Consider the following 24,130-nt stretch of genomic DNA (forward strand, 5'->3'; position numbering starts at 1 on the left):
CAAATAAATCAGTAAAAAATGTTATTAGCCAAGTGGTGGGAATGCCTGCTGACAAACCATTTCATTCAAATGGAGAAAAAAGCCTCAACTCTATTTCATATGCAGACGGCAACCCAATGACTTTTTTTAGCCGTTCTTATTATGTATCATGGGCAAAAAAAATGCTACTATTACTCAAAAATGTAATCTTTCAAAACGGAACCATATCCCACCACTGTGCACAGGGAAAGGAAAAAGAACCAGAGACAAAGTATCACTTATCTTCACAGATGTCATCAAAACCAGGATCGCGGTCATGTACGTTGATCTTCCTGCTGTAGCATGCTCAGCACTTAAAGCGAAGATAAGGAACAGGTCTTAATATCCAACAAGGCTCTTGTTTCACGGAGTGGCTGCTTCAGGGAAACTCCTGTTCTCTCCTATGTCGTTCACAATTTGGCTTCACTATGGCGCCCAGGTTATAGCTCCGTGGCTCATGAAGTCACTTCCACCGGAAGCCACGCTCTAGGACAGGGATAGGGAACTCCAGTCCTCGAGAGCCGTATTCCAGTCAGGTTTTCAGGATTTCCCCAATGAATATGCATATTGTGACAAATCTAGCGCTATCCCTAGCTTTGACACAGTGGTGAAGAAGGTAGGTAGTCCCCGAGGCAAGAGAGCTGGTCAGGTTGGCCCTGCAGAATATGAAAAGCTGACTTCACTTGGACTATCCCAGGAGCTAAGAAACTACAGCTCCCAGAAGGCCAGTCTCAGCACAGAAAGCTGTGACTGAGACAGGCACAGCTGCAGAGAGTTTTCTCTCCCTTCTCACTCTGTAGCAGGGAGGGGTGAATTAGAGGGGGTTAAAACAGAGCAGCTGAGAGGGAGGAGGGTGAGCCAAGGAGGCTTCAGGGTGTGCTCGGTGGAGAACCCTCTTCTCCTCAACGGAATGCTGAGGAGCTGAACCAAGACTGGCAAATGTTGGACACAGAAGAGCTTACTGCTGACCCAGGGAGTGAGGAAGGAACCCCAGGGGAACCCATGGAAATCCAGGAGAGTCTGGTAGGACCGGAGGAGGTGTCCATGGACATTGATAAGCAGTAAGGGGATGTGTATTGCCTGTGTCCACAGTAGTGAAGCTACCAGTTATGCCAGTGATAGTTTAAAGGGGAGTTGTAGTTCTCTCCCTGCTGACAATGAACTGTTAATTGCTGCTTGAAAGCTTTAGTTGTAAAGCTAGCAAATGTTTTGGCATTTTTTTGTTCTCTCTGCTAGCAGCAAAGCTGAGCCGAGAGCGTCTTTCCTCACAACTGTGCATAATTAATTACTTGAAAGGCACAGCGAGGAGCTGTGCTGAGAGCCTGCACGGACCTTGTGAATTCTGTGCTAAATAAGAGAATACGGTTTATAGAGCTACAGTATGTGTTAAGCCACGTTAGGCTGTGAAAACCAGGTGACATGCTGGCCAGGTTTCTTGTTGCCCAGTTGTGGTTTAAAGTGTGTTTCTGTTCTGAATTTTTTCATGCCTGTGAAATGACCCAGCTGCTGGAGCTGAAGCAGCTTAGTGAAAGTTACTAAATCCAAACTACTCTGGTGAACAGGACTGTTTATAGATGTGCTAACAAAGTCCAGCGTCTGTGGAACGATAGGTTAAGATGAGACACACCCAAAAACCTGGACACTGGATTTCTTTGAAAGTTTTGCTCTGTTTGAACAGCTTGTGTTTTGCCTCATAGTTTTGAGTGCTTGTTTTGAGGTCTGTTAAGCTGAAGCATTTTTCCTTTTGTTCAATGCAACCAGTGAACATAATAAAACCTTTGTTTGATTATTCTACTATACTGGATTTTGAGGTGTGTGTGAGTTTCTTTTCCCTTGCCTGTTTTTCTTTTGGTAATGTCAGGGAATCTGATATTATACCTTAGGCAGACGCCTAAGAAGGCCTGAAGGGTACCCTGGTTAAAGGGTACAAGTATGGACAGGATCAGTCACAGTGTTCCAGCTCGCTGCTGTGAACAGGAGCTGGGCAGGTGTGACAATATTCATTGGGAAAATCTTGAAAACCCGACTGGAATACGGCTCTCGAGGACTGGAGTTCCCTACCCCTGCTCTAGGAGATCTAAAATTCACAAAAATCAAAAACAAAAAAATAGAAAAAAGTTAGAACGCGCACCATTCAATTTTTTTAAGTCCATTGGGCCCGATAGTATTCAAAATTATGTCTGTGATAGCAACAATATCTAATTCAGCTTCTAACATCAAGGCTTGCATATCCTGAATTTTATTAGCTTTAATAAACTATGAGCATTCATACTCATCTCTTCCTACCAATGTTTTATTGGTATCTTCTGTATAGTGTTTTGCTTACTCTCTCCTTCCCCTCTGTTGATGATGGTGTTAGCATTAGCTTTCCCACTGCTGTTGCATTTTCTGGGGGTGACTTTTTGATTCTATCCGCTTCCCTTTGTTGCCCCCACATTCTAGTTTAAACACCTTGTAACATACTGTTTGAATTTCTCAGCAAATAACCTCCTACCCACTGTAGACAGATAGGCCCTGATTCTCCAAAAGTGCGTCCCGATTTTAGGCAGCTGTAGGTGTCCTACAGCTGTCTAATCAGCCAATCGGGATGCACGTTTTTTTAAAAAAATGCTCCCCAGGCAGGCCCGATAGGCGCCTCCGGGAGCCTAGGGAGCCCCACAAGACGCCTAAGGGCCTTAGGCGAACCTAGGTGGCCCTACGCGTCTCCCTAGTAGAGGAAGACACCTTAAAATGTAGGCCAGCAAAATGCTGGTCTACATTGTAAGTAGACGCAGCCGCTATACTTATCGCGGCAAGGGATCTCTCTGCCGCTATAAGTATAGCGGGCGGCGGCCTGCCCGATCGGATGCCCCCACTGACACTACCAACCGCCCCCCCCCCCCAACATTACCGATCTCCCTCCCACACCGACACTACCGATCGCTGGCAGGAGAGTGTCCAATCCCTCCTGCCCGAAGACGGCACCCCTCCCCCCCGGCGCTAACAACCTCCAAACTAACCTGTTCTTCAGGCCAGATGGTTCTTGCCCGTCTAGCCGGTAAGCCCGCCTCATCGAAATGAGGCGGGCTCGCCCCTTCCCGCCGAAGCCTAAGGCCTGATTGGCCCAGGCTCTAGAAGCCTGGACCAATCAGGCCTTAGGCATAGCGGGTCCGCCCATCCCCACTTAAGAACATAAGAAGTTGCCTCCGCTGAGGCAGACCATAGGTCCATCCTGCTCAGCGGTCCTGCTCAGCGGTCCATCCTGCGCTGCTCCCGCGGCGGCCCATCAGGCCCATTGCCTGAGCAATGGTCTATACCTATCTATACCCCTCAATCCCTTTTTCTTCTAGGAATCTATCCAAACCTTCTTTGAAACCATTTAATGTTTTCTTGTCTACAACAGCCTCTGGAAGCGCGTTCCATGTGTCCACCACCCTCTGAGTGAAAAAGAACTTCCTAGCGTTTGTTCTAAACCTGTCCCCTTTCAATTTCTCCCAATGCCCCCTTGTGCTTGTGGTGCCCCTTAATTTGAAAAATCTGTCCCTGTCTACTTTTTCTATGCCCTTCAGGATCTTGAAGGTTTCTACCATGTCTCCTCTAAGTCTTCGCTTTTCCAGGGAGAAAAGTCCCTACTGCTTCAATCTGTCGGTATATGGGAGATTTTCCATTCCCTTTATCAGTTTGGTTGCTCTTCTTTGTACTCCCTCAAGTACCGCCATGTCTTTCTTGAGGTACGGCGACCAGTACTGGACACAGTACTCCAGATGCGGCCGTACCATTGCACGATACAGCGGCATGATGACTTCCTTCGTCCTGGTCGTAATACCCTTCTTAATGATACCCAGAATTCTGTTTGCTTTCCTAGAGGCTGTGGCGCATTGCGCCGATGCCTTCAGTGTTGCGTCTACCATCACTCCCAGGTCTCTCTCCAGGTTACTAACACCTAGTGGTGTTCCCCCCATTTTGTATGTGAACATCGGGTTCTTTTTCCCCACGTGCATGACCTTGCATTTCCCCACGTTGAAGCTCATCTGCCACTTTTCGGCCCACTTTTCCAGCTGCGTTAGATCCTTTTGGAGATCCTCGCAGTCTTCCTTGGTTTGAGCCCTGCTGTATAGTTTGGTGTCATCTGCAAATTTAATGACTTCACACTTAGTTCCCGCCTCTAGGTCATTTATGTAGATATTGAACAAGAGCGGTCCCAGCACCGACCCCTGCGGAACTCCGCTCGTGACCCCTTTCCAGTCTGAGTAGTGGCCCTTTACGCCAACCCTCTGCTTCCTGTTTGCCAGCCAGTTTTTGATCCATCGGTGGACCTCCCCTTGTACCCCGTGGTTCCATATCTTTTTAAGCAGTCTCTCGTGTGGCACCTTGTCGAAGGCTTTTTGGAAGTCAAGGTAAATGATGTCTATAGATTCCCCTTTATCCACCTGGCTGTTCACTCCCTCAAAGAAGTACAATAAGTTTGTGAGGCATGACCTACCCTTACAGAAGCCATGTTGACTCGGTTTTAGCTGCCCATTTTTTTCGATGTGCTCACAGATGCTGTCTTTAATCAGTGCCTCCATCATCTTTCCCGGGACTGAGGTCAGGCTCACCGGCCTGTAGTTTCCCGGGTCCCCCCTTGCGCCCTTCTTGAAGATGGGCGTGACATTTGCTATTTTCCAATCCTCCGGGATCTCTCCGGTTTTTTAAGGATAGGTTGCATATCTGTCGAAGTGGCTCCGCTATTACGTCTTTTAGTTCCTTGAGTACCCTTGGGTGAATGCCATCCGGACCCGGCGATTTGTCGCTCTTTAGTCTGTCAATCTGCTTGAGTATATCCTCTTGGCTTACCTCTAAATCGACCAGCTTATCGTCTTGGTCTCCTATTACGATCTCCTCGGGTTCCGGAATGGTGGTTATATTCTCCATCGTGAAGACTGACGTGAAGAACTCATTTAACCTGTCAGCTATCTCTTTCTCTTCTTTTACAACTCCCTTTCTGTCTCCATCGTCCAATGGTCCCACTTCTTCTCTCGCCGGTTGCTTCCCCTTGACGTATCTGAAGAACGACTTGAAGTTTGTTGCTTCCTTTGCCAGTCTCTCTTCGTATTCTCTTTTTGCTTTTCTAACCACTCGGTGACACTCTTTCTGGTGTTCTTTGTGCCCTTTTTGGTTCTCCTCTGTTTGGTCTTTTTTCCATTTTCTGAACGATGCTTTCTTGTCGCTTATCGCCTGCTTCACTGCACTTGTTATCCACACTGGGTTTTTTGTTCTATTTTTTTTGCACCCTTTTCTGAACTTGGGGATGCATATGCTTTGTGCTTCGTGCACAGTCTCCTTGAATAAGGTCCAGGCTTTTTCTATGGATTCCGTCTTCCCTATGTTGCCTTTGAGCTTCTTTCCCACCATTTTTCTCATGGCATCATAATTTCCTTTTTTGAAGTTGAGTGCCGTCGTTGTGGTTCTTTTCCCCTTTGATGATCCAATTTCAAGCCTGCACTGGATCATGTTGTGATCGCTGTTACCTAGTGGGGGTAATACCGCCACCTCCTTTGCTGTCCCCCCTAGTCCGTTGAAGATTAGGTCAAGAGTGGCATCGCCCCTTGTTGGTTCCGTGACCAGCTGCTCCATGAAACAGTCCCTCGTGACTTCTATGAATTTTGTCTCTCTTGCGCAGTTTGAGTGCCCAATACTCCAGTCTATCCCAGGATGGTTGAAGTCCCCCATCACCACCACATTTCCGCTTCTGCATACCTGCTTCAGTTCAGCCTCCATCTCCTGGTCGATTTCTTCCGGTTGTCCAGGTGGGCGGTAGTACAGACCCAGTTTAATGTCTGCTCCTGCTCCTCCCTGTAGCTTAACCCATAGTGATTCCAGGCCATCCGCCCGTACTGTTGTTTCCGTCCTGGCTGATGGTATGGAGTCTTTTATGTACAGCGCTATTCCTCCACCCTTTTTATGTGTCCTGTCTCTCCTGTATAGTTTGTACCCTGGTATGGCCACATCCCATTGATTGTCCTCAGTCCACCACGTTTCTGTGACTCCAATTATGTCTAGGTCCTTATTGCTGGCTGTGATTTCCAGTTCTCCCATTTTGGCCCTCAGGCTCCTAGCATTTGTGTATAGGCAGTTTAAGACCCAGTTTTTTGTCCTCTCTCTTTGTTTCCCTTGTGCTTTGGTATTCCTGCAGTTTCCCTCATGGTTTGCCAGCCCCTGAGCTTCGTCCTCCTCCTGTTGTGTGTGTGTGTGACGTCCTCTGCCTGTTTCCCCTGCGCCTCCTGCTCTCCTAATTCCCACTCAGTCCTGGGCTCTTTTTCACAATGACTTTGCCCCTCTGTTTCCTGTTGTTCTGTGTTGGTGCCGCTTACCTGGTCCATTTGTGCCCTCGATCCCTGCAATGCGTCTTTAGGTCCTTTTTCAACCCATACACCCTCAGACCCGAGTCCTCTTTTACACTTTCCCAGTTCAGTACCTTTGTCAGGTACTGATGTCCGATGTGTCGAGGTCAGGTCGACTATCGGCTTTCCCCTTCTCCTCAGTTTAAAGCCAAGTCTATGACGTTCTGGACGTTGCGTGCCAGCATCCTCGTCCCAGCTGTGCTAAGGTGCAGTCCATCTCTTCTGTAGAGCTTGTTCTTCCCCAAGAAGGTAGTCCAGTTCCTAACAAAGTGGAAGCCCTCCTCCTCGCACCATCTCCTCAGCCAAAAGTTAATTGATTGTAGTTCGCTCTGTCTCTTTGTGTCCGCTCTCGGTACTGGCAGGATCTCTGAGAAGGCTATCTTCCTTGTCCTTAGTCTCAGTTTCCTCCCCAGGGTCCTGAACTGGTCAGTTAGTGTAGTCCTGTTGAAGTTTCTCCTGCTGATGTCGTTGGTTCCGATGTGGATCACTACTGCTGTCTCCTCCGTCTCGGCTCCCTCCAGGATCCTCTCGATATTGTTGATGTCTTTTGTTTTGCCCCCGGGAGACATGTTACCAGTCTGTCCTCTCTCCCTCCGGCTACATGACTGTCTACTCCTCTCAGGATTGATCTAAGGCCTGATTGGGGGGTGCCGTCTTCGGGCAGGAGGGATTGGACACTCTCCTGCCAGCGATCGATAGTGTCGGGGGGGGGGGGCGGTCGGTAGTGTCGGAGGGGGGGGCATCCGATCGGACAGGCCACGGCCCGCTATACTTATAGCGGCAGAGAGATCCCTTGCCGCGATAAGTATAGCGGGCCGTGTCTAATCTAACCCGATTCTCTAACCAGCGTCTGTAACATGGACGCCAGTTACAGAATCGGGGTTTTAGTGTAGGCCGATTCTGAATAGGACGCCTCTCCCGGGCGTCCTATACAGAATCAGGGCCTAGGTGTCTTGCGGGCCTCGCCTTCAATATAGGCGGCCTGCCTGGGGAGCATTTTTTAAAAAAAACGTGCATCCCGATTGGCTGATTAGACAGCTGTAGGACGCCTACAGCTGCCTAAAATTGGGACGCACTTTTGGAGAATCGGGGCCATATAGACCATCCTTATAATATAGCCTTTTGGTTTTCTAGATATTGCTCCATCCACTTATGTATCTAAAACTTTCTTGTTGACAGCAGACTTTGAGCCACTTATTGAACTTCTCTATATCATAAAGCCTTTCCTTTCACTTACCACAGGTAGGGAGTACTTCAGAAAAGGCTGCTGTCTGTACCAAAGACTTCAGATCTTCCCCCAGCTTCTGGAACACTTTCTGTGCTTCAATCACACAACTGTTATTGTAAAATCTGGACCCATGGCCCTTCCCCCAGCCCCGTCCCTCAATCTGTTCTTGTGCTCGGAGCCATGTGAGGAGGGCATCCGCGCATGCACTTGATGTCATCGCTTTGCATCCGTGCATGCGCAAGTACCCTCCTGACATGGTCCAAAGCTGGAAACTTTTAAAAACCTGGATAAATTGTTGGGTAATGAAAGCCATCCGGACGCCAGGATATGTTCTCTAAAATGAGGACATGTCCGGGTAAATCCAGGCGCCTGGCAATCCTAGGCCCCAGGCTTTATGCATACAAACAGATATGGGAGGGAGGGAATTCTGGAAGGAGCAGCACAGTGAAGTCTACAAGGGACTTTCCGGAGAGTCAAACTGTTCTGTGACTAAAAAATTCAAATCCGGATACCAGGGAAAAATAGTAGATTGGGCATGCATACTGCAGAGCCATGGAGAAGTGGAAGAAGAGGCAGTAGTGGGCTTATCATCCTAGCACAATTCCTGTAAAGATTCAGCAGTCAAGTCAGGGAGTGCCACCACCTTAAACAAGCGCACCACAGTCGGGTCTTCTTCAGGATCCGAAGCCCCTAAGGCAGGGGTGCCCAAAAGGTCGATTACGATCGACCAGTAGATCACAAAGGCAACGCGAGACGATCGCAGAGCCCATCCCAGGCTCCGCGATAGACTCGCATTGCATTTGCGTTCTCCCCGTTCCCTGACGCTGTAACAGGCCAGACTGCAGAAGCGCCGGGCACACCAGTCTTCCCCCTAACCCCTGATGTCAATTCTGACGTCGGAGAGGAATTTCTGAGCCAGCCTGTTACAGCGTCGGGGAGCAGGGAGAACTCGGCGGCAACGGCGGCTTGGGAGCCTGTTCCCAGACGACGGCGGCGGCTTGGGGAGAAAGAAAGGACAGACAGAAAGAAAGACAGAGAAACAGAAAGAAAAAAATGGGGGTCAGGGAGACAGAAAGAAAGGGGATAAGGAGACAAAGAAAGACAGAGATAAAGAAAGAAAGGGGAGGGGGCAGGGAGAGAGGAAAAAAAAGTTGGACAGGCAGAAGAAAATGCAACTAGACTCATGAAATCACCAGACAACAAAGTTAGGAAAAATGATTTTATTTTCAATTTAGTGATCAAAATGTGTCCGTTTTGAAAATTTATATCTGCTGTCTATATTTTGCACTATGGCCCCCTTTTACTAAACTGCAGTAGTGGATTTTAGTGCAGGAAGCCTATGAATGTCGAGAGTAGCGCAGGGCATTCAGCGCAGCTCCCTGTACTAAAAACCGCTATCACGGTTTAGTAAAAAGGGAGGGCTTATATTTGTCTATTTTTGTATAGTTGTTACTGAGGCGACATTGCTTATTTTAAAGTCATTTGCCTTGATCTCTTTGAAAAATCCCCGAATATAAATGATAATTAACATTTTCTCTGCGTACGGTGTGCTTTGTGTTTTTTATAATTTTATTGTTGGTAGATCATTTTGACTTGGTCATTTTAAAAGCAGCTCGCAAGCCCAAAAAGTGTGAGCACCCCTGCCCTAAGGGATCCAGTATCCCAATCTGGATCCTCCAATCCAGGGAGTAAATTATCAATGAGGCCTGGAGTTGCCTCTGTAGTCTCCAGCACAGACTGTGAAACAGCGGGAGCAGTCTGAAAGACTGACGTCCCCAAAGAAATACCTGTGCCGTGCGACACCATAGGGGGTAACACATCCAGCAGCCGGACACCTTGATTGAAACTCGGACTACTAAAATTTCACGAACTCCGAGAAGGCATCTGGACCCTGAGGCATAGAGACACCCTTAGATGACTTAGACTCATGCTTCTTAGGCTGGGAGGAAGGCTTGTGGGCCGGCGGTATTTGTTAGGCTTAGGGGGTACTTGGCCTGAAAAGGTTGAGAAACACTGGTCTCTAAAAATGTCTCACCTATTGCACTGGAAACAGAGTTTTGTGTAGAAGTAATTTAAAGTTGTATTATGTGTGGTAATAATAATAACAGGTAGTGAGATGGAAGGGGGGAGGGGTTTGCAAGGGAGGAGAAGGAATTGGGCTCCCTCTAGGGTTACCATATGGTTCCAGAAAAAGGACAGATTGAGACTGGGCTTTACTTCTATTGAAACCAATGGAAGTAAATCCCGGATGTTTCAAACCGTCTTCCTTTTTCTGGAGCCATATGGTAACCTTACGGCCCTCCTTAATTTCTGCCCCTAGGCTACAGCATGTCTAAAACTGGCCCTGGAGGTCACCCACATGTGAGAATATGCTGCCTGCTTGTTCTGGGATAATTTTATCTTTCAACGAACTTGCCAACACAATAAAGTTCCCTGGGGTTGCCAGATGGCAAACAAATTTCCATCCCAACTCATGGCAAAAAGTAGCCCAAATTGTGTTAGAGTAGCCCAAAAAGTAACCCAAACAATTGCCGCTGGAAACGCCACTGATTTATCAAATAAATACAGTCAAACCTTGGATATCGAATAACGTGGTTTATGAGTGTTTTGCAAGACATTTTCTTAATGTGCGTAAATGTGCGTTGTCTTCCAGTACAATCACAAATACATGCGTCATGTCAAATTTGCACAATATATGCGCGTTGCATCACAGATTGTGTCTTAACGTAATACATGCACCTGCTGTTCAAGGGCGCATATCTCATGCTGAGTGCGGCTGAACATAATTAAAGCGTCACACCCAATTTACCCGCAGTGTAGTGACTGTTCGAAACGAGCGATATCTTACAATACAAATACGTACAGTACTGTATTTTCTATTAAAGTTTTTGGGATGTGGAACGAATTGTCCGAGTTTCCATTATTTCCTATGGGAAATTTGCTTTGATATACGAGCGCTTTGGATTACGAGCATGCTTCTGGAAGAAATTATGCTCGCAAACCAAGGTACCACTTTACATCATACTGTTTATTTATACACTGCACATATCCCAAACAGTTCATAATAGTGTACAAAAGACCAAAACTCAAATATAAAACATTCAGGAAAAAACACAATAAAAACAACGTACAAGTCCTTCCCAAAATTAAAAGCGCTTCAAACTTTTTTTTTGTATAAATCTTTATTCATTTTAAAGCCAGCACAAAGTGCACACATTATCAATCAATTAACACAATAGACAGCACTCAATTCCTTCAAATGATGCAATATATATCCCTCTCCCCATCCCCACCCACCCTTCCTAAAAGTGTAAAAACACTTAGGCCCTGATTCTCCAAAGTGCATCCCGATTTTAGGCGTCCTACAGCTGTCTACTCAGCCAATCGGGATGCACTTTTTTTAAAAAAAATGCTCCCCAGGCAAGCCTGAAGGCACCTCCGCAAGCCTGAAGGCACCTCTGGAAGCCTAGGGAGACCCGCAAGATGCCTAAGCTCGTCTAAGGGCCTTAGGCTGAACCTAGGCAGCCCTACGCGTCTCCCTAGTAGAGGAGAAGCTTAAAATGTAGGCCAGCAAAATGCTGGCCTACATTGTAAGTAGACGCGGCCGCTATACTTATCGCGGCAAGGGATCTCTCTGCCGCTATAAGTATAGCGGGCTGTGGCCCCCTGACCAGGAGGGTGCCCAAACCCTCTGCCCGAAGACACCCCCCCCGACACTACCGACCGTCCCCCCCCCCCCCCCGACATTACCGATCCCCCCCCCGACAATATCGATAGCTGGCAGGAGGGTGCCCAATCCCTCCTGCCCGAAGACGCAACCCCCCCCCCCCCCGGCGCAACCCCCCCCAAACCTCCACTCCACCAAACCTGTTCTTAGAAGGGTCTTGCATGTCTTGAGCCGGCAGGCACGCCTCGTCGAAATGAAGCGGTCCCGCCCCTTCCTGGCCCATCTCGCCGAAGCCTAAGGCCTGATTGGCCCAGGCTCTAAAAGCCTGGACCAATCAGGCCTTAGGCATAGCGGGTCCGCCCATCCCCACTTAATCTAAGGCCTGATTGGCCAAACAGACACACCCAATTCCCAAACCCTCACCCCAGACCACAATAAACACAACGCACTCGAAGCTCCAGACATCCACACCCCAAAAATTCACTCCCGCACACACACCGATGCAGCTACCCAGGAAAGCGAAAACAGAAGGACAAAAGGAACGACATAGAAAGCCAACAGCCCCCTCTAGAAGAAAAACTCAAGGGTAGGCGTCCGTACCCACTGTCTCCATGCTGGAACAGATCTCGATAACAGCGGTGGGCCAGAGTCCCAGAGCGAGGGACACGTTGAAGCTCGTACCGCCCCACCTCCTCCAAACGAGCCTTCCATTGTAGAAAGGATGCCACAGAATCATCCACCCAATGTTGCAACAGGAGCTTTTTGACTACCAAGACAGCCATGTAGAGAACCCTGCGTTGGGAAAGTGTGAGCCCCCCCTCAATCAATTCACGTTGATCTCCCAAGAGCAGAAACCCATAAGACCAGGGCACAGCCCTCCGGAGAATACGCTCCAAAAAAGGGAGAACGTGCAGCCATAATTCAGAAGAAGGGCATTCCAAAAAATGATGGGTTAGGGTACCTAATAAACGATTGCATTTGGTGCAAACTGCTGCCTCCCAAAGGCCTATACGAGCTCCCTGAACCCGGGAAATATAAGCCCGATGCAAAATTTAAAATTGCATTTCCCTGAAATCCGTGGAACCCCCCCAAGACGTGCACAGTGGCAAAGAAATCAAGAAAGGCCTTACGGTCCAGGGTAGTGCCAAGCTCGGTCTGCCACTGGGACGCCAGTCGATCAATAGGACCCAGATCCGATGCGTTCTTCAGAATCCGATACCAGGTAGCTAATTTATTAGAGGCAGGAGATACCTGAAAAAATTGTACATCCAAGGGACCACAGAGCCAAGCATACCTCCAGCGACGAGTAAGGGACAAGTCATAATGCCGTGCCTGAAGGTAAGCCCAGAAATGAGTCCGAGGCAATTGCCAATGTGACTGCAACTGGGCAAAAGAGGGAAAATGACCCCCCCCCCCACTGTAAGGATATCCTGAATAGTTCTACCCCCTCTCTGCTCCCACTGCCGAAACCAAGCATGACCCACTCCCGGGGGAAAGTCAGCATTACCATACAACTGTAAGAAAAGGGAAGCGGCCGGAGTCTTCCCCTGCCGCCTCCTCCACCACCGCCACGCTCGCCGCACGGGAAGAAGATACGCAAACTTAGCCCCACCTCCCGGGACAGCCAACAACGAAATGTGCAGAAGAGACAGAACCGAGTGCGGAGCACACCAGGACTCCACCCAGGCCTGAGACGAGAATTTGTAACAACCCGACCAACCTTCATGAATGAAGCGAAACAAAGTGGCGACATTATAATATCGAAGATCGGGAAGATTCAAACCACCCCTACATTTATCCAACGCCAAAGTGGCATAGCTAACCCTGGCCCTCTTATGACGCCAAATGAAGGAGATGATCGAACGAAACAGGCGCATATCTTTAGCAGTAACCCAAAGCGGCACCGCCTGCAACGGATACAAAATTTTGGGGAGGAGGACCATCTTTGTCAACGCCACCCGACCCGAGACACACAGCAGAAGGTCTCTCCATTTATCACACAATTTCTGAATCGCCTCCAAATGACGGGTCACATTATAGCGGTACAGAAGCTTAAGAACCGGACTTAAGTATACACCAAGGTAACGCATCGGCCCCTTCACCGGTGGAATCTCAAGACTCGCATTCCAAGGCTCCACCTGAGTGGACCGCAAGGGAAGAAGTTCAGACTTATCATAGTTAACCCGCAACCCCGAAAGATCTCCAAAGGAGCGGACCAAAGCAAGGACCCGTCCCAGATCCCGACGGGGCTGATCCAGATAAAGAAGAATATCATCAGCAAAGAGGTTAATGCGACTCTCCAGACCCCCAATACGAATGCCCTGAATAGTCCGATCCCCCCGAACCCGAGCAGTCAGCGGTTCAATAGCTAACACAAAAAGTAACGGGGACAATGGGCAGCCCTGTCGCGTCCCCCGTCCCAAAGCAAATGGTGCAGTAAACTTACCATTGACCAAAAGTCAATGCGGCTGTATATACAAGCTACTAATCCAATGATGAATAGACCCCTCTATGCCAAATTGACGCAGAACCCAGAAGAGATACTGCCACGAGATACTATCAAATGTCTTCTCCATGTCCAGGCCTACAATAGCCGAGTCGCCCTCCAAACCAGGGAGAACCAGTGCTGCCGCGGCCAACAAGGCGCAATGAGAATCATAGTGGCTCCGGTCGATTTGAGATGTACCAACGTTCTCAAGATCAGAGGAAAAGGAGGGAACGCATAAAGGAACCTCCCCCCCCCAGTCGAGAAGGAAGGCATCGGCCTCGAGATGGTCCCAGGAGTACATCTGAGAACAATAGAGGGGCAGCTTGTGAGTCTCCGGGGAGGCAAACAGATCCACCTGAGGAGTTCCCCAGCGGTCGAAGACCTTGCGCAGAACCCGGGAGTTCAGCGACCACTCGTGCGGCTGGAGAAGACGACTGAGTTTGTCTGCCAGACAGTTCCTCTCTCCCTGAATGTAAACCGCACGTAGGAAGATGTTCTGGGAGACCGCCCATTCCCAAAGGCACAGGGCTTCCCGGCACAGGGACCAAGAGCCCGTTCCCCCCTGCTTGTTCACATAATACATTGCCACCTGGTTGTCCGTCCGCACGAGGACTACCTGATCGTGTAGCAAGTGGCAGAACGCTCGAGCCACCAGAAAAATGGCACGAAGCTCCAACACATTGATGTGACAAAGACGGTCCTCTGCCAACCATAGACCCTGAGTCCGCAGACCGTCGAGATGAGCCCCCCACGCGTACTCCGAGGAGTCCGTGGTCAGGACCTTGCAATGCAGAGGAACGAGAAAGAGCAAACCCCCGGAAAGATTGGAAGAGTTGGTCCACCAACGGAGCGAGCGTCTCAAGGAGTCGCCGTTATCAGCAAGAGACTGGGTCGCGATCCTGACGCCACTGCGAGGCCAAGGTCCACTGAGGAAGCCTCAGATGCAAGCGGGCGAACGGAGTGACGTGGACCGTCGATGTCATGTGGCCCAGAAGAATCATCATGCGCTGAGCCGATACTACGGGCATCAGCGAAACCTGGCGACTCAATCGAAGCAGGGCCTCCAACCAAGAGGGGGGGGAGGAACGAACGGAGGCGAACCGTGTCCAGCACGGCTCCGATAAACTGAAGGGATTGAGCCGGGCACAACTGAGACTTGGGAAAGTTCACTTCAAGCCCCAGACGTGGAAGGAAGATGATAGTCTGTCGGGTCGCTGAGATAACTCCCTCCCTGGTCGATGCCTTGATCAGCCAATCGTCCAGGTAGGGAAAGACCTGTAGCCCCCGAGATCGCAGGGCTGCAGCGACTACCACCATACACTTCGTGAAGACTCGAGGGGACGAAGCCAGTCCGAAGGGGAGGACCCGATATTGAAGGTGCAACTCCCCCACCTGAAACCGTAAGAAATTGCGGAAGGCGGGATGCACCGGAACATGAGTATATGCTTCCTTCAAGTCCAGGGAGCACATCCAGTCCCCTTCCTCCAAAAGAGGATACAACACCGGAAGCGACAATATACGGAACTTCTCCCGGACCAGGAACCTGTTGAGCTTTCTGAGGTCCAAAATGGGGCGTAAGTCCCTGGTCTTCTTTGGGACCAGAAAGTACCGGGAGTAAAACCCCCGCCCCCGTTGGTCGGGGGGTACAGGTTCCACCGCCCGAAGGCTCAACAAGGCCCTTGCTTCCGCGAGAAGAAGAGGAAGTTGGGCTTGATTGAATGGGTAAGCCCCCGGCGGATGTTCCGGCGGCGTGGCTGAGAAATTGAGCGAGTAGCCCTGAGATAATCCGGAGCACCCAAGCATCTGATGTGATCCCGGTCCAGGCCGCATAAAAGGCTCGGATCTGACCCCCGATAGGAAGGGGGTTCGGCGAGAGCGCGGAGGGGGCCCGCCCCCATCCGCACATCATGTCAAAAAGACGGCGCCGGCTTGGACGGGGTTGCGCCTGAGGTTTTTGTTGGCCTCCCCTACCCTGTTGCGGCGGGCGCCGGGACGGAGGTCTAGAGAAGGCCGGCGTGGACTTCTGTGGGTACCGCCTCGGGGGAGGCCGGAATGGCTTCTGTGGCGGGGCCCGAAGTTTAGGACGGACCAAGGAGGCAAGGGAGCGCTCCTGTTCCGACAGACGTTTGGTCGCCGCCTCCAGGGACTCATCAAATAATTTAGAGCCAACACAGGGTAGATTGGCCAGACGTTCCTGCAAGTTCGGGTCCATATCCAGGGTACGTAGCCACGCCAGCCGGCGCATTGCCACTGCAAAGGCGGATACCCTGGAGGCCAGTTCAAATGCGTCGTAAACAGCGTGAAACAGGTACAGACGCAGTTGAGATAAGTTGGACATGAACGTGGCAAAACCTTCCTTGTGGGAATCCGGCATGACCCCTTGATAACGAGGCAAGTCTTTGACCATGCTTCGAAGATAAGAGGAAAACGTAAAGGCATAATTGAGGACCCTGGTAACCAATCAATGAATTGGAATAGAGGCGACGACCAAACTTGTCCAGGGTCCGCCCTTCCCGTCCAGGCGGGACCGCCGCCGAGACCTTAGAGGGCTGCGACTTCTTCAGCGCCGACTCAACGAGCAACGACTGGTGAGATAGTTGTGCTTTCTCGAAGCCCTTACATGGGATGGTCCGGTACTTGGACTCCATCTTAGACGGCACCGCTGTGACTGTAAGAGGGGAGTCCAAATTTCTCAGGAAGGTCTGGTGGAGGACCTTATTGAGAGGCAAACGAGGAGTTTCTCTCGGGGGAGTGGGCAAGTCTTGTTCCTCCAAAAACTCCTTCGTGTACTGAGACCCAGCAAGCAAGTCCAGGTCCAAAGCACGTGCCATATCCTGCACGAATTTTGAGAAGGAAGAGGGCCTGGAAGGCGGGGAAGGAGTTCGCGAAGTCCGCGCCGCCAAGAAAGAGGGGAGGCCTCGCGGGAATACCGAGGCTCCCTACCAGACCCCGATCCCCAGGAGGCCATACCAAGCGACTTCGAAGGGGTCGGGGACCGCCTATGCCCCGAGGAGCCCTTGGGGGAAGTCCCCGGGGTATGAGGGACCGAGGCACGTCCCCTCCGTCTCGGCAAGGAGTCCCTCGAACCCCTCCCCACGGGGGACCGGAAAAGCCTCGGATTGTCGAGGCGGAGCTCCGAGACACGCAAGGTCTCACCCCCGGTCGGCGAGGAGCGACCGCGTCTCCGAGGAGAACCCCGAGAACGCTTTGGCTTCCTCGGCCGACGCCTCGCCCGAGGAGCCCCAGGAGGACCTCGAGGAAGAGATCCTCCTAACCTGACACTTCTTTCAGGCTGGTCAACCGAGGTCGGCAGGCCCCCGGGGGCTGAAGCCCAGGGCATCGAGACCGAGGCCGCCGACGCCGGGGCAGTCGAGGCCAAAGCCTGCTGCAGGTGCGCGAGGGCCCCGGACAGCTCCGAGGCAATCAGCGCTCGGAGTAAGTCCTGGAAGGCCGGAACCCCCATCATGGCCGGCAGATCCGGGGTCGAGGGGTGCTCCCTGCAGGGCGACCTCGGTCTCGAGTATTCCCTCGGGGCATTAGACTTCGCCACTCGGGGCGGGGCCGAGGACGACCCACCCGCAGTCGAGGAGCCAGAGGATGGCTTCTTCGCCGACCCTGGAGTCGAGGATGGAAGGGAGGACTTACCCGAGGCAGGTTTGGTCGAGGCAGCAGGCTTGGAGGAAGTCGAGGGTCGCGGCGAGGTCGAGGGGCCGGAGGCCGGGGCCGAAGCCGAGGTCTTCCCCGCCGCGGGGTCCACAGAGAAGAGCTCTGCCATCCGGGCACGGCGTCGGCGGAGCGCTCTAGACTGAAAAGTTGAGCACCTATCACAGGACTCCGTAGGATGCTCAGGACCAACGTTCCCGCTAAGCTGCGCTGGGGTGCGCTGGCGCTCAAAATATTACCTCGCAGCGCACAAGTTTATCGTCACAGCGCACACAGTGTAGAGCACAGTTCTTCAACCGCCGGTCCGCAAACAAAATCTTGCCGGTCCGCGAAGGATTCGGTCCCCGCCGCAACGAAAGGCCGGCGTCAGCTGACTTGCAACTTCCTGTTGCAGTCGCGGTGCCTGGACTCCTGCCTTCGCCGGGACTCCTGCCTTCCACCGCGTTTGCCTCCTGCCTTGTCTCCGCACCTCCAGACCAGCAGCGGCAGCTCTGTATATTTTTAACTTCGGCACAGAGCTGCCCCTAATCAATAGTTTAGCGCGGTTTCATGAGGCAGCTTCGGGGCCTTTGCTATGCCGGCCCGCTTCGATGATGCGACGTGGGCCGGCCTAGCAAAGGCCCCGAAGCTGCTTCATGAAACCGCGCTAAACTATTGATTAGGGGCAGCTCTGTGCCGAAGTTAAAAATATACAGAGCTGCCGCTGCTGGTCTGGATTCTTGGCCCACTGAAGGAGGGCAAAGAGCAGCTGTCCTGAAGGTTTCCCTTCCTCTCGCCTTTGCAGGTCCCTTTTTTCCACCTTTTTTTTTTTCTTCTTCAAACGGCAACGGGCCCCAGCATCGACATCAATCAAGTAAGTTCCACTGTTCCTTGCAAGCGGTTCTGCTCGGCCAAAGCTTCCCCTCTGACACGAGCCACCTCAGGGGAAAGAAAGTGACCCGCAAAGGTAAGGGGAAGGGGGCAGATAATGGAAGTTGGAGGGGGGGAGAGAGAAGGAGCAGATGATGGAATGGAGGAGATGAGAGAGAGAAGGGGACAGATGATGGAAGTGAGAAGAAGGGAGAGAGAGCAGAAGGCAGATGGATGTCAGTTGAGAGGGGAGAGCAGATGCTGAATGGAAGTGGGGAAAGAACACATACTGGATGGAAGGAGATAAATAAAGGGGGAAGAAAATAGTAAGATAATGGAGGGGTGAGGGAAAGGGGTGACAAGCTTTCCCCACTCCCTTTGCAGCAAGGGAAGGAATGAGAGAGAGAGAGGAAGACATTGCACATGGGGGGTGGAGTAGAGAGGAAGAAATGCTGTGCAGTGGTGGGGAGAAAAAAAAGAGTGCACTTTGTGTAGTTTAATTTTGTGATTACCATTGTGTATTATTAATAAGATTATATTGTATGTCTATGAAAAATGAATGGAAGAAATGGTGTATACAATTAGTGCTATTATTATGGGGGTGAGGTCAAGGGAGGAGCTTGGACAGGTCTGGGATAGGGGTCTAAGGTGCAGCTTTTGGGCCTCCCAAACAAAAAAGCGTTCCGCTGCCTATGTATACTGTGTTCTTCAGTGGAGTCTGGCTGGTACTTGACAACAGTTTGGGGCCAGATACTAATCGGGTTAAATAGGGAGGATAGCTCTATCAGCATTGGATCCTTGTATCTAAACAGTTAAGACAGGTTAAATGATTAGTAAAATAGCCCTTCCATCTGCAATGAAACCTACTCATGCTTGAAATAGAATAGTTAATATCACCTGGCCGAAAAGAGACAGGGCTGAAGTTTATGTGGCTGAGAATACATATCAGTTTCATAAGCAAATCCCATGTGTTCTTTATGCCTTAGAGAGTTTCCCTTTGTAAATTTTCCTGTTACACTATACGGACTAGAGTATGTCCCCATGAACCTACAAATCTTAAATTCAGTTCCATAACTGGCCTGGAACTTAAGCTGGCCTGATGCCTTGACAACATATTTATTTGGCTCATAACTTGCTGGCGCCCGATATTTTTAGCTCACAGTGAAAAAAGTTTGCTCACAACACCCGCCCGCTTAGAGGGAACACTGCTCAGGACCCAAACAAATCAAGCACCACCGGTGAGGATTGGTAATCGAAAGCAACCGATCACACTGGGTGCACTTTTTAAAGCCCGTCAAGGGACGGGACATGAAAGCCGAAAAGGCCAGGAACGAACGATGTCCCGCGGCTGCGGCACCCGGGAGCCCCCGGAGCCGAACGGAAGAAAAATAAAAGTTTTTTTTTGTTGACGACGAACGACTGACAAAGTATGAAAAACAATAACAAAAGCACAGCGACCGAGCGAAAAGACCCAGACGCGGTGTCAGAAGGCAAAAAAAATTACTAGCACAATTTCCACAGGGCTTCTGGCTCCGCGGAAAAAACTGAACTGAGGACCACGAGGTGGGGATGCGCCCTCTAGTGGGCAAGAAGGCATGCACATGCGTGGTGCAGTGTAGCAAACTTGAAACTTCAATCAAGTTTGCTTGAAAAGCTGTCCGTGCTGGGGCTCCGTAGATGATGTCACCCACATGTGAGAATATCATGCCTGCTTGTCCTGGGATAATAAAAGGTATAGGTGCGTTCCATGGGATGCAGAATCCTCCAAATGTCCAACACCTGCAACTGGCTAATTAGAAAATTTACCCCCTTGGCTCCGTGATCCCCTGTCCCCCTCTTTGCCGGGCAGCAGTCCAGAGCGGGATCCACAGTGATGTTGAAGTCTCCCCCTATCAACGGTTGGTAATCAGGATACATGGCTATCTTGGCAAGCAAGGCTGAAAAGAATTTATGATTATACACATTAGGAGCATACAGATTACACAACAACCACTTATGCCCCCACAATTCCCCCAAGACGAGTACATATCGGCCATCCCGGTCCTGGAGAACTTTATGAATATGGAAGGGCAATTGTTTATGGATAAGGATGGCCACCCCCCCCCCCCCGCTTCCGGGTTCCAAAGGAAGACGAGCATACCTCGCCCACCCAATCCCTCCGCAGCTTAAGATGCTCCGCAGCGGAAAGGTGGGTTTCTTGCACAAAGGCGATATCAGTCCCCCTCCTGCGGAACCAGTTCAAGATCTTCTTTCTCTTAATAGGAGAGTGAATCCCATCCATATTTAGGGTAGTGACAGTCAACTTAGTCATTAGGAAAAAATTCCCCTGGTGAAACTTCAAGAGACAATGAAATACTAAAGACAGGCAGCCCCCCAGCCAGGCCACCCATCCATGCAACATCCATACCAACCCACAAGCAAATACAACACCCCACCCACTCCCCCCTTCCCCCAAATCCTTCCCCCCAGCGAGAAACGGCCCCAGAGCCATTCCCAAAGCCCCCCAATATAAAAGGATAGAAGGAAGGACCACCCCGCCCCCTCCCCCCGAGGAAACCTTCCCCCGAGGCACCCCCCAAAACAAAAAGGAAAAAATAATAAGAAAACTGTGCTCCCAAAAACAGAAGCAACCCAAAACCTTCTACTGAGCTTTCCCTGACCCAGAGTCCCCCACAGTAGCCAAACAGTCAAAGAAGCATCGAAGAAAGGCAACCCCCGCTGAAGAGAAAACAGCTCTCAGGCAATCCAGACTGAAAAGACAGCAGCATCCTGGGGTTGGAATGAACCCAGCCCTCGGGATCGACAGCAGAAAGGGCATAGCCAAAACCCCATAAGTAGCCACCCACCCCCGGAGAGAGAAAACCCCCACATGCAGTCCGATAGTCAAATTTTCTGTGCTTGAACCCCTGTCTAAATTCATCGATTACTTCTTGAAACCTGAAGTTTTGAACATCGCTTCTTATGTAAGAGACTCTGCCCATCTACTGCGGATCCTGGAGGAAACGAGGGATGTCAGGAAGGTCACGTTTTTTGTGACTCTAGATGTTTCTTCCCTCTATACCTGTATCCCTCAGGAGGCCGCGTTGGAAGTTATTCAGGAGGTTCTCACACGGAAAGATTTGGGTCGTTTTAATCTGGACTGGCTGATGAAGCTTGCTCGTTTGGTGATAAACCAGAATTTTTTCTGGTACGAGGGAGAATTTTACAATCAAATACAGGGTGTCGCGATGGGAGCGACGCTGGCACCCTCAGTGGCAAGTCTCTATGTAGAAAAATTTGAGCAACAGCTAGTATATCCTGCTTTAAATTTCCAACATGTCCTTCTGTGGAAAAGATACTTAGATGATATTCTGATTTTTTGGGATGGATCTGAATCTAAATTGCAAATATTTTTGGGTTGGCTTAACTCCCTTAACCCTCATTTATCTTTTACCATGACCTATCATTCTGACAATATTCCTTTTCTGGATATACGGATAATGAGAGATGAAAACTACCAGCTATATACAACTCTCTATAGGAAAGAAGTGGATAAAAATCATTTTCTCCACTTCTCTAGTTTTCATCCGTATTTCCTGAAATTCAATATTCCTGTTAGCCAATTCTTGCGAATTCGAAAATTATGCTCTTTTCAGGAGGAGTTTGAGAAGCAGTCTAGGATACTAAGTGAGCGGTTTTATAAAAGGGGTTACCCTAAAAAAGCTATTCGTAGAGCCTATTTAAGGGCTAAATATGCTCAACGGGCCATTTTACTCACGGATAAGAATGAACAACAGATAGAAGCTCAAGAAGACCGTATGATTATGGTGTTTCCTTTTACAACTTTAAGTGTTCCTTTTTTTGAGATTGTTAAACGTCACTGGCCAATACTTCAACTTGATGCTCAGTTCCAAAACTACCCTATTGCCTCCTATAGGAGAGGGAGAACTTTAGGAGAGATTTTATCTTATCATAGGTTTGAAATAAAAACACAAGATAGCTCTACTATTTTTGAGCATTCAGTTTGTAATGATTGCCAATGGTGTGAGTACGCTATTACTGGTCCCAATTGGAGACATCCGGGGACCAATAAGATATATCATGCGATCTCTAACACCTCCTGTCAGAGCTCCATGGTCATTTATATGATCCAATGCCCGTGTCAACTCCTCTATATTGGGAGGACTAGTCGTAAGATTAGTGTTCGCTTGACCGAACACAAGTCTCGTATTAATACCGGTAATATTGAAGCGCCTTTAGTACAACACTGGAGGGATAATAAACATACAATTACAGATTTAAGATGGAGGATTATTGATCAGGTTCATGTAGGGTGGGAGGGTGGCGACTCTAAGAGTAAACTAAACTATAAGGAGCAAAAATGGATCTATTCTTTAAATTCAGTGACTCCTACTGGCTTGAATGCCGAAATAGAATGGACTACTTTACTATGAGGCCAAAAAGAAAAAAAAGGGGGCGTTGTTTTACGCTAAGACTGATGTCATCACGTTTTGAAAAGGATTTAGGGTATTTAAATGTGTGAACGCCGCGGCCATGTTTCCTGTCTTTAAACCTGACGCGGGGAGCATGAGCTGGTATATTTGAGGTAACCTAATTAACTATATACTGTTCAGAATTATGTTAAAACTATTATAGTGAATTGACACTATTATATACAATATATATAATATATTTTACTACTTTGCAGGGGGATTCCTTGATACAGCCTGGAGGGGCGAAACGTAGTCTACGTCGGAGTGCGTACCCCCACCCGCGTAGCTATACGTTTTTGAAATATAAATTTAAAACAAAATTATCTTTAAAAATGTTAAAAAATATAAGGGACCAATGACGATTAGGGGTGCCATTGATTCTGCATGTTCTAAAAGTTTAGTGGCATGCAGACGGTACCATTGAGGTCCGTGAGATACAAGCTACTGTTTATTTTGAAAATGTTTTGAGACCTTCCGCACTTTTGCATGTTGAGTCCGATAGGATAAGGCAGCAGCCCCAGGAAAAAGACAAGAGGGATCCCCGTATACCACTGTAGACAGTCCAGCCCTCGGGGCCAACAGCAGAAGCAGAGCCCGGTTGAATCTCCAGGCCCCTCCAAGTCCGGGGTCTTCACTGCTTCCCCGCTGTAGCCAGCAGATATCAAATAGCCCAGCCTCAAGGGGTGAAAAACCCAGGCCTCTGGGGACCAGCAGTATGCACTAGGGGAAGAAGGTCACAGATACTCAACATTGAGTGCAAACAGCCTCGCCAAAGCAGAAGAAACAGCCAACAGGGCAAACAGAGCAGAGCAGGCATATCAAACAGCCGCCGGAACTCCACCAGCTACCGTCACGGGCAACGAGTCCAAATAGCACTGAGCAGCCGCCCGGTCTGGAAAAGTATGGGGTTTCCCCTCCTGCCAGACCCGCAGGGACGCCGGGTAGACGAGCGCAAAGCGCACTCCTCGTCGATGGAGGGCTGAGCAGAGAGGCGCCATTTCTTTTCGAAGGGAAGCCACGTGGGTAGAATAATCATTAAAAAGCAGCAGCTTCTTCCCCTCATATGCCAGCGTCCCAGCCCTCCGGTAAGCTTGGAGGACAAGCTCCTTCTCCCTCCAATTTAGATATCTGGCGATTGCAGGTCTGGTGCGATTATTATCCTCCGGTCGTTGCCCCAGGCGGTGCGCCCGCTCACACAAAAAGCCAGCCGCCGGCGGCTCCAGCCCCAGCTGCGTAGGGAGCCAGACTTGAAAGAAGGCATAAAGATCTTGATCTGCTCGCAGCTCCGGCAGACCCACCACCCTTAAATTATTTCTCCGCTGACGGTTTTCATGATCATCAAGCCGGCTAGTCAGGGTGGCCACCTGAGCCTGCAGGTCTGAT

At 49.9% G+C, this 24,130-nt stretch overlaps 1 protein-coding gene across 1 annotated transcript in view; it reads left to right on the forward strand.

Moving 5' to 3' along the window:
- Positions 1-875: 875 nt before the first annotated feature.
- Positions 876-24,130, forward strand: part of LOC117355774 (enoyl-CoA delta isomerase 2, mitochondrial-like) — a 128,248-nt gene continuing 104,993 nt past the window's right edge. The window contains exon 1 of the mRNA XM_033934794.1: positions 876-1,079. Within this exon, the coding sequence (XP_033790685.1) occupies positions 958-1,079 (122 nt within the window). The 5' untranslated portion in view covers positions 876-957. The remainder of the gene's footprint in view (positions 1,080-24,130) is intronic.

This window comes from Geotrypetes seraphini, chromosome 2 (assembly GCF_902459505.1).
Source record: "Geotrypetes seraphini chromosome 2, aGeoSer1.1, whole genome shotgun sequence".
NCBI lineage: Eukaryota > Metazoa > Chordata > Amphibia > Gymnophiona > Dermophiidae > Geotrypetes > Geotrypetes seraphini.